Source organism: Oncorhynchus tshawytscha, linkage group LG01, assembly GCF_018296145.1.
Source record: "Oncorhynchus tshawytscha isolate Ot180627B linkage group LG01, Otsh_v2.0, whole genome shotgun sequence".
Lineage (NCBI taxonomy): Eukaryota > Metazoa > Chordata > Actinopteri > Salmoniformes > Salmonidae > Oncorhynchus > Oncorhynchus tshawytscha.
The window spans coordinates 27,368,675-27,377,973 of NC_056429.1; the positions used below are offsets into that span (position 1 = coordinate 27,368,675).

Below are 9,299 nucleotides of genomic sequence, written 5' to 3' on the forward strand. Positions count from 1 at the left end.
GTCTGATCAACTCTATGGGAAGGAGATTTGCCGCACTGCATGTGGCAAATGATGGTCACACCAGATACTGACTGGTTTTCTGATCCACGCCCCTACCTTTTTGAAAGGTATCTGTGACCAATGGATGTATATCTGTATTCCCAGTCATATGAAATCCTTAGATTAGGGCCTAATCCATTTATTTAAATTGACTGATTTCCTTACATGAACTGTAACTAAGTAAAATATTTGAAATTGTTGCGTGTTGTGTTTATATTTTTATTCGGTGTATAATTTATCAGTCTTATCAGTCAATGTAACAGTTTAAAAGGCCTATTCTAATGTAAAATAGGTTATTATACCATAATTCTCCAATCTATTTTTGGAAGATAAAAAAAAAGAATACAAGAAAACAAGTACCATTGCAACTGCAGTGAGATGGAGGCAGATGCAGTACTGCAAAATTTAACATCTGCCTCTCCTGCACTTCACTGCACTGCATCGCACCGCATTCAAAAACACACACACACACACACACACTGTGTAAAGACACTGAAGGCACAGGCGAGGGGACACGGCAGTGTCAGAGCGTTAAGCCAGACCTCAGAGAAGAACAGAGCGTACTTCTGATGCTGCTCTAACTTCCTGTGTGACTTTCACAGGGGATGGAATGTGAGATAGGGGGGGGTCTAGGTGGGCCTGTCTGTCTGTCGTTTTGTCTGGCCCTGATGCAGATTCAATGCCTCGGCACACAACTAAACCAGTAGGGTGTATTCGTGGATGCCATGGGAAGCCAGGCTTCCCCAATAAACTGACAGAGAAAAAAAGGAAATAATTAATATTTTGTCTCTCTGTGTTTTATAATTTTCCTTCAATTCACAAGAGGCTAAATTTATTTCAATGGAGAAAGCATCCGAGCGAGCGAAACAGCACCCCTCTGTCTCTGTATGTGTAGCCCTTCTATCTGAATCTGTCTGGTCAAAAAGAGTATGACATTGTTGCCGCCCATTGCATTGAACGCAAGGGAAGCCAGCAAGCATTTGGCCTCCCTTGATATAAAACATTTATAATATAGAAGCCGAACAACGTTGAGCTAAACTGAGAGAGCTCAACTGTGAATGGTCCTGGTGCACCAAAAAAGTGTCAAGGGAAGGCAGTTTTGATTTGGCATCACTCCTGTCAAATTGCATTGAGAGCATACATCATTGACAGAAACAACGTGAATTGTTGCATCTCGTTGAGTTGTTGTCCTCCGGTGGTTAGCAAGCTAGCTAAAATGATCCCTTTCCTAAATTAGCCATGGATGGAGATTGGGATTTGGACGTGTGGTTTTACTCAATTCTCCGTACTGGCCAATGATTATAACAGCAATTCTGATCCATCCATCAATTCATACATTGTGCCCCTGGCCTGATAGGATGGAAGTTCAATATGTAGCTAGATGTAGAAGGCTAATGTGAACTAGCTAATGTTAACTAGCTAATGAAAGAAGGTTAGACGAGCGAGCAAATATTTTAGCCTAGTAGCCTAGGACAACAACAAATAAAGGCGTGTACTGCATGACAGAGTTTCAACAACATGAATGAGAGGAGGATGGCATTGGCAATTCTCTACAAGTAGGGTGAGTCAAAATGTTTTTTCTACTTGCACAAATGCTCACGCAAACAGAAATCAGAACCAGGGACAGCCACATCATATTTAGCTTACATTGATTGACTAAAACGTTTTTTGGTATCTTTCAGTTGTCACTGTATTACAGCCGTGGCCAAATGTTTTGAGAATGACACACATATTAATTTCCACCAAGTTTGCTGCTTCAGTGTCTTTAGATATTTTTTGTCAGATGTTACTATGAAATACTGAAGTGTAATTACAAGCATTTCACAAGTGTCAAAGGCTTTTATTGACAATTATATGAAGTTTATGCAAAGAGTCAATATTTGCAATGTTGACCCTTCTTTTTCAAGACCTCTGCAATCCACCCTGGCATGCTGTCAATTAACTTCTGGGCCACTGATGGCATCCCATTCTTGCATAATCAATGCTTGGAATTAATCAGAATTTGTGGGTTTTTGTTTGTCCACCCGCCTCTTGAGGATTGACCACAAGTTCTCAATGGGATTAAGGTCTGGGGAGTTTCCTGGCCATGGACCCAAAATATTGATGTTTTGTTTCCCGAGCCACTTAGTTATGTAACGGTTTTCGTCCTCCTTTTCTGAGGAGGAGTAGGAAGGATCGGACCAATACGCAGCGTGGTAAGTGTTTGTCATATTTTATATCAAAACTGAACACTACACAAACTGAAAACGAAACAGTTCTGTGTGGAAAACACAGAAAACAATCACCCACAACCAAAATGGGGAAAACAGGCTACCTAAGTATGATTCTCAATCAGAGACAACGATCGACAGCTGCCTCTGATTGAGAACCATACCAGGCCAAACACAGAAATATAACCTAGAAAAAAGAACATAGACTACCCACCCCAACTCACACCCTGACCAAATTAACACAAAGACATAATAAAGGAACTAAGGTTAGAACGTGACAAGTTATCATTTTTGCCTTATGGCAAGGTGCTCCATCATGCTGGAAAAGGCATTGTTCGTCACCAAACTGTTCCTGGATGGTTGGGAGAAGTTGCTCTCGGAGGATGTGTTGGTACCATTCTTTATTCATGGCTGTGTTCTTAGGCAAAATTGTGATTGAGCCCACTCCCTTGGCTGAGAAGCAACCCCACACATAAATGGTCTCAGAATGCTTTACTGTTGGCATGACACAGGACTGATCTTAGCGCTCACCTTGTCTTCTCTGGACAAGCTTTTTTTTGGATGCCCCAAACAATCGGAAAGGGGATTCATCAGAGAAAATGACTTTACCCCAGTCCTCAGCAGTCCAATCCCTGTACCCTTTTCAGAATATCTGTCCCTGATGTTTTTCCTGGAGAGAAGTGGTTTCTTTGCTGCCCTTCTTGACACCAGGCCATCCTCCAAAAGTCCTCGCCTCACTGTGTGTGCAAATGCACTCACACCTGCCTGCTGCCATTCCTGAGCAAGCTCTGTACTGGTGGTGCCCCGATCCCGCAGCTGAATTAACTTTAGGAGACGGTCCTGGCACTTGCTGGACTTTCTTGGGCGCCCTGAAGCCTTCTTCACAACAATTGAACCGCTCTCCTTGAAGTTCTTGATGATCTGATAAATTGTTGATTTAGGTGCAATCTTACTGGCAGCAAAATCCTTTCCTGTGAAGTCCTTTTTGTGCAAAGCAATGATGACGGCATGTGTTTCCTTGCAGGTAACCATGGTTGACAGAGGAAGAACAATGATTCCAAGCACCACCCACCTTTTGAAGCTTCCAGTCTGTTATTTGAACTCAATCAGCATGGCAGAGTGATCTCCAGCCTTGTCCTCGTCAACACTCACACCTGTGTTAACGAGAGAATCACTGACATGATATCAGCTGCTCCTTTTGTGGCAGGGCTGAAATGCAGTGGAATTGTTTTTTGGGGGGGGATTCAGTTCATTTGCATGGCAAATAGCGACTTTGCAATTAATTGCAATTCATCTGATCACTCTTCATAACATTCTGGAGTATATGCAAATTGCCATCATACAAACTGAGGCAGCAGACTTTGTGAAAATTAATATTTGTGTCATTCTCAAAACGTTTGGCCATGACTGACAGCCAAAGAACCCTTTTGGAACCCTTTTTTTTAAGAGTGTAGCCATAAACTTAACCTCATGTCCACAACCCAGCTCAATGCAAAAAAAACACATTAAAAGAACACCGAGTCCTTTTTGCAAGCACGGACACTCACGACATTCAAACAGACATCTGACAAAGACCTCAAAAAGTCAGAACTCTTTAAAATACTTATTTATTACAATAGAACGTTGTATACCCGTTGACATTATATTAAATCCCAAACATGCATATTATTTCTCTGCGTTCTAATGAACATACATTCAGACCTGCTGCTGGGATCATCAGTGTCAGATTTTTTAAATCAGAATAAATACTAAATACCACTTTCCTCACAAGCATATTAGTGTTAAGGTTCTAGGATTGAAATATCAGTTGAGACCCACTGCACTTCTAACATCACAAATAAATAAATGAATGCTCATTGCACTGCCATTACTGTTCTGGCAAAATATAATGGTCATTGGCCAGAAAATAGACATGAAACAGATCTCCTCTTGTTCTCTAGATCTTGTGGAGTCCAAAGAAGTTGGCATGATGAGCGTGGCTGAGCATGGCTGGATGGGAGACATTCACATACAGCCAGTCCTGCTTTTCAAGCTTCAGTGTGGATCCCAGGTAACTCCCCGAGGTCCAGACATGCCCATGAGAGCCCAGGTTGCAGTAGCCCTCCCTGTGCCCCTCCATTAGGGTGAGAGACTTGCGATTCCCTGGCCTTCTTACAAACACAGAGTGAACCAAGGCATCTGTAGGGGTGCAGTGATTGGCTTCAAACTGCACCCGGGAGTAGATGTGGTAGAGCCCAGTTTCGTTGACTTGCAGACCGCCATCCCGATAGACCACGCCCCCCTCTGTGAAGGCCCGCCCCGCCTTTGGCTCCCAACGCAAGGTATTCTGTGAAACATGCTTCTCAATCCGGCCTGAGGGAGACAAAAGGAGACAGCAGGGACAGCAGGGAGAATGGCATTAGAGATGACACTCCACTGGGCCTACATCAGGAGTGAATGCTTAATTCAATTAATCAAGGTCCTGATGTGCAGCTGATTACTAGAATCAGGTATGTCAGAGCAGGGCTGGAGCAAAAGCCTACACCAAAATAAAGTAATTAAACTTTTGATTTGAACTGCTCTCAGCCAGAGCAGGACCTAGCCTTTTGGGAGCCCTAAGCAACATTTTGATGGTGGAGAGATAAAAGTTTTAGAGTTCCTTCAATTATATACATTTTGCCATGAGTTGGAGATTTTGCAGTTTCAGTTTCAACTAAGTTAATTTAGCCATGGGGCGGAGAGACAATTTTGCAGTTTTACAGCCAATTTCCTGCAATTCTACTCATTTAGCCATAGGATGGAGATACATTTTTTTTATCATGTTAATATGATATCTGAGTGAGAGTGACTAACAAAATCAATGGGGGCCCCCTAGAGGTCAGGGCCCCTGGGCATGTGCCCTTCGTGCCTGGTCGGTAATTCGATCATGATAGCTGGCTAGACCAACTTACCAATACATTTTTTTTTAAATAGGCTGACATTTTAGTGACTGACATAAAATAAAAACTGCTGATGCACAACCAAATTTAGAAATTGCACCTTGTGTATTCTACTATTCTAACTCAGATTTTTATTTATTTTTGGTCTGTGGCCCCCTAGTGGCCACGGGGCCCTGAGCGGTCACTTATGTCGCTTAGTGGCTCGGGCCGGCTCTGCCCCCAGCTTACCTATAACATGTGCTGCAGGTCTGCCGGCTGTCTTCCCTCTGTTTGGATCGGTCTCTGGAAGGTCACCCACTAGCTTCTCAGGCCCACGACCATCAATCTCAATGTTAATTTCCTGTGACAAAAGAAGAGATAAATGTCATTGCCACTTCACATTAGCACACACAAACACAAGTTCTTTCGCATCAATATAAAATATCCACATCACAGATGTTACAGGACATTTTGTGGTTAAAGGTGATCAATATAAATGTAGCGATAACACACACTGAACATCAGCTCTTCTCTGAACATGTATTATGAGTCAAGGATTTCCTGTAGCACCGCTGGACTGGTGACCACAACTCTGAACAGATTCCGGTCTGGGCTGACGTCTTTAAATGTCACTGCTACTTAATAGTCTGAGATGCAGAGGCAGCAAGAAAACTTGCACAAAAGTTAAAGCCTGTTTTGCCTATTTTCCATCAACACTTTACCTCTGTCTGTCCCCTACCCCTCACCAGTCTCCCACTCCTTTTCCAGTGGTCACAATAATCATCAAGGTGATAATTAAATGGTAGGATGCATCTTTTTGTAGGTTCAGTCTTTTCTTCTTGTTGCTACGATATTGCATTTTGTTACTATATGTCTCTGTTTTTCTCATCAGTAAGTTAAGATGTTTTAGCCAACAACAAAAACAATGGAATGCAACGAGACACTAAATATGAACTACCACAAATTCCTCAATGCGTTTATTTCATTGATGGTTTTGACAGAGGATCAGTGCAGAGTCATTGCAAAGAAAGATGCTGACATCATACAGAAAGAACAATATGAGACAGAGAAGTGATGAAATACAGAGACCCTTTGATACAAATAGAAATCAGAGAGCAGACTTGCACCAGGAGAACCCCACCCAAACACACACCCTCACCTGTTGTATCCCGTCGAGTTGAGTCTGTAGTTTGATTATCTGGTAGGTACCCAGTCCCAATGCCCCAAACACCAGCAGCAGCAGAAACAGCAGAGCCATAGTCAGGCTCCAGGAGCCAACCCCCCTGCAGCCTCTGCCCCTGCCCCGCTCCATCACTCTCTCTTGGGCAGGAGGGAAGGACCAGCAGGGCAGCATGCCTGGAGGTTGGACCGACGGCTGTGGACCTCTACCACTGTCCACTAGAAACACCTGGGGGTAAGGATAGCCCTGTGTACCACTCATGGTGCAAAGTGTGTGAGAGAGGAGCGTGAGTGTGTGTGTCGCCTCTGTGTGCAGGAGATGTGTGCTTCTATCTAAGCATCTCAGTCTTATAAAAACTCGGGGACTGGAACCCACAGCTTCCACCCACACACACTGGGTGGGTCTGTGAAAAGCTCACACCACCTCTCACTCACACTCTCCATCTACTCCTCTCTCAAAAGAAAACTTAGCCAGGTGACTGGTGCTGTGGCAGGACAAGTAGATAATAATGAGCTCATAGTAGAGATAAACTCATTTAAACTTTCACACACTTTCATACATGCATGCACGCACGCTCACATGCACACAGACTTGGAAAATGGAAGTAAAAAATGCACTGATAGTTTACTACAGTGTCATTAAAAACTTTGTGAAAACATTGATTTAATCTGCTCTCCAAACCATTGCACACCTTTATCTCTCTGTCTCTCCTTAGTTGGGTTTTTGCACATACATGGTCCCTGACAAATAAACCAAAAAATGAACAAGTGGGGTGTTTAGCTGACCACCCTTTCTAACCACCTTGTTCATCTCAGTGTGGGGCCAGACAAAGAGGACAACCTAGAAAGACTACTTGAGAAAGCCCCTCACATGTACTCACAGCCCTAACCAATTGCCACAGAACTACTTCTGGCGTATGAGGAACATTTGAGTGACATGCAAGTCTGACTGTCAGTTCTGGAAATGGTAAACCTCACAGTACCTTGAAATGATGATGGAATGCCTCCACAGCAATCTTCTTGGAGGCAACAGTAGAGAGTTTTTGTAGAGAGTAGGGGGATTGCTGCTTTTGTCACCTGTATAATTCAAATAAAAAGTCAGAGAGAATTGTGTATGTATGTATATTTATATTTGTAAACAGTTATGCAGCAGAAAATTATAATTTCAGAAGCAAAAACACACTTCTCAGTGGGAAGTAGAAACCGCCACATGAAAAAGCTTAGAGCCACTGAGCCTGCTTTCATCAGGAGTCTGCTGCTCTTTGTGAGAACCGAGAATGGTATGGTGTGTGTGTGGTCTAACCAAGAGAAGGAAGACATCATCACATCGACTCAGAACCCCCCAACCCCCTAACGTTTGCTCACCTGGGTTTACAGGAAAGTGACACTCTGACACACACTTGCTCCGCCCTTCTGCACTCAAACAATGGTTTTCAGCACTGTGGTTCCCCTATCCCTGTCCAGACCCTAGCTTTGGACATGACTGGGATAGCAGGCTGTGTAATCTCTGCCCTTCTCTCTACCTCTGGTTGCTGAGGTTTCTATCAAACTGTTACCTGACATGTTCTGCACAAAGCAACTTTAATGAACATCTTAAGGGAAAAATGATTGATATATCAAGTGAAATAGAAAACGAAATGTAATCATTTCAGTCATTTCTATTCATGGTATTTTACCCGTTCCACTACTTTGCACATTTGTTTGAAAGTATTAGGGCGCAATCCTCTGCCCTGGCGTTGCTGATGCATGTCAAGTCTTAAAAGGACTTGATAGGTATTTTAAGTATCAGCTAACCACATCATATGTAACAGAAATCTGTCAGTCGATGACACGGTCAAAGACGTGGCACGCAACCATTGGTTGATGTATGCAACGTCTGATTAGGGGAACGCAATCTTAGACTTAAGCAATAAGGCCCGAGGGGGTGAGGTATATGGCCAATATACGACGGCTAAGGGCTGTTCTTAAGCACGACTCAATGCGGAGTGCCTGGATACAGCCCTTAGCCGTGGCATATTGGCAATATACCACAAACCGCTGAGGTGCCTTATTGCTATTATAAACGGGTTACCAACGTAATTAGAACAGCAAAAATAAATGTTTAGTCATACCTGTGGTATATGCTCTAATATACCACGGCTGTCAGTCAATCAGCATTCAGGGCTTGAACCACCCAGTATATAAATCACAATTGACCCTTTGCTAAGCCCCGCACCGGAATTTTGGGCAACCAATCGCAACACTTCAATGGATTGCAACTGTCGTCGAGTCCGACACCAAAGGTGGTGGTAAATTAAGTTAGTTCACTCAGGCCGTTTACCAATGCACCACTGCGACCTGTATGCTCTCGTGGGCTGGCCCTCGCTTCATATTCGTCGCCAAACCCACTGGCTCCAGGTCATCTATAAGTCTTTGCTAGGTAAAGCCCCGCCTTATCTCAGCTCACTGGTCACCATAGCAGCACCCACGCGTAGCATACGCTCCAGCAGGTATATTTCACTGGTCACCAAAAAAGCTAATTCCTCTTTGGCCGCCTTTCCTTCCAGTTCTCTGCTGCCAATGACTGGAACTAACTGCAAAAATCACTGAAGCTGGAGGCTCACATCTCCCTCACTAACTTTAAGCACCAGCTGTCAGAGCAGCTCACAGATCACTGCACCTGTACATAGCCCATCTGTAAATAGCCCATCCAACTGCCTCATCCCCATACTGTTATTTTTTATTTTTATTTTGCTCCTTTGCACCCCAGTATCTCTACTTGCACACTCATCTTCTGCACATCTATCACTCCAGTGTTTAATTGCTATATTTTAATTATTTTGTCACTATGGCCTATGTATTGCCTTTACCTCCCTAATCTTAGTCATTTGCACACACTGTATATAGACTTTTTTCTACTGTATTATTGACTGTATGTTTGTTTATTCCATGTGTAACTCTGTGTTGTGTGTTGTTGTTTGTGTCGCACTGCTTT

General features: G+C 43.4%; 1 protein-coding gene across 2 annotated transcripts; it reads right to left on the reverse strand.

The window, feature by feature from the left end:
- Positions 1-3,840: 3,840 nt before the first annotated feature.
- Positions 3,841-7,409, reverse strand: LOC112248671 (tumor necrosis factor ligand superfamily member 6-like). 2 transcript variants are annotated; one of them, XM_024417904.2, is made up of 4 exons: positions 7,309-7,409; positions 6,306-6,554; positions 5,396-5,507; positions 3,841-4,601 (listed from the first exon to the last, which is right to left on the reverse strand). In XM_024417904.2, exons 2-4 carry the CDS (start codon positions 6,498-6,500, stop codon positions 4,186-4,188), a joined length of 723 nt encoding a protein of 240 aa, XP_024273672.1. In that variant the 5' UTR covers positions 6,501-6,554; positions 7,309-7,409; the 3' UTR covers positions 3,841-4,185. The 2 variants fall into 2 exon arrangements, with proteins under 2 accessions (XP_024273672.1, XP_024273663.1); XM_024417895.2 differs by lacking the exon at positions 7,309-7,409 and having other exon boundaries at positions 6,306-7,268.
- Between the last annotated feature and the right edge of the window lie 1,890 nt (positions 7,410-9,299).

What these genes read in the sequence shown, in the direction of transcription:
- LOC112248671 (XM_024417895.2), bottom strand. Translation starts at nt 6,587, where the DNA reads ATGAGTGGTACACAGGGCTATCCTTACCCCCAGGTGTTTCTAGTGGAC. An exon ending in AACTCGACGGGATACAACAG is followed by an intron (nt 5,508 to 6,305) that starts GTGAGGGTGTGT and finishes CTTTTGTCACAG; the next exon opens with GAAATTAACATTGAGATTGA. An exon ending in ACCTGCAGCACATGTTATAG is followed by an intron (nt 4,602 to 5,395) that starts GTAAGCTGGGGG and finishes TGTCTCCCTCAG; the next exon opens with GCCGGATTGAGAAGCATGTT.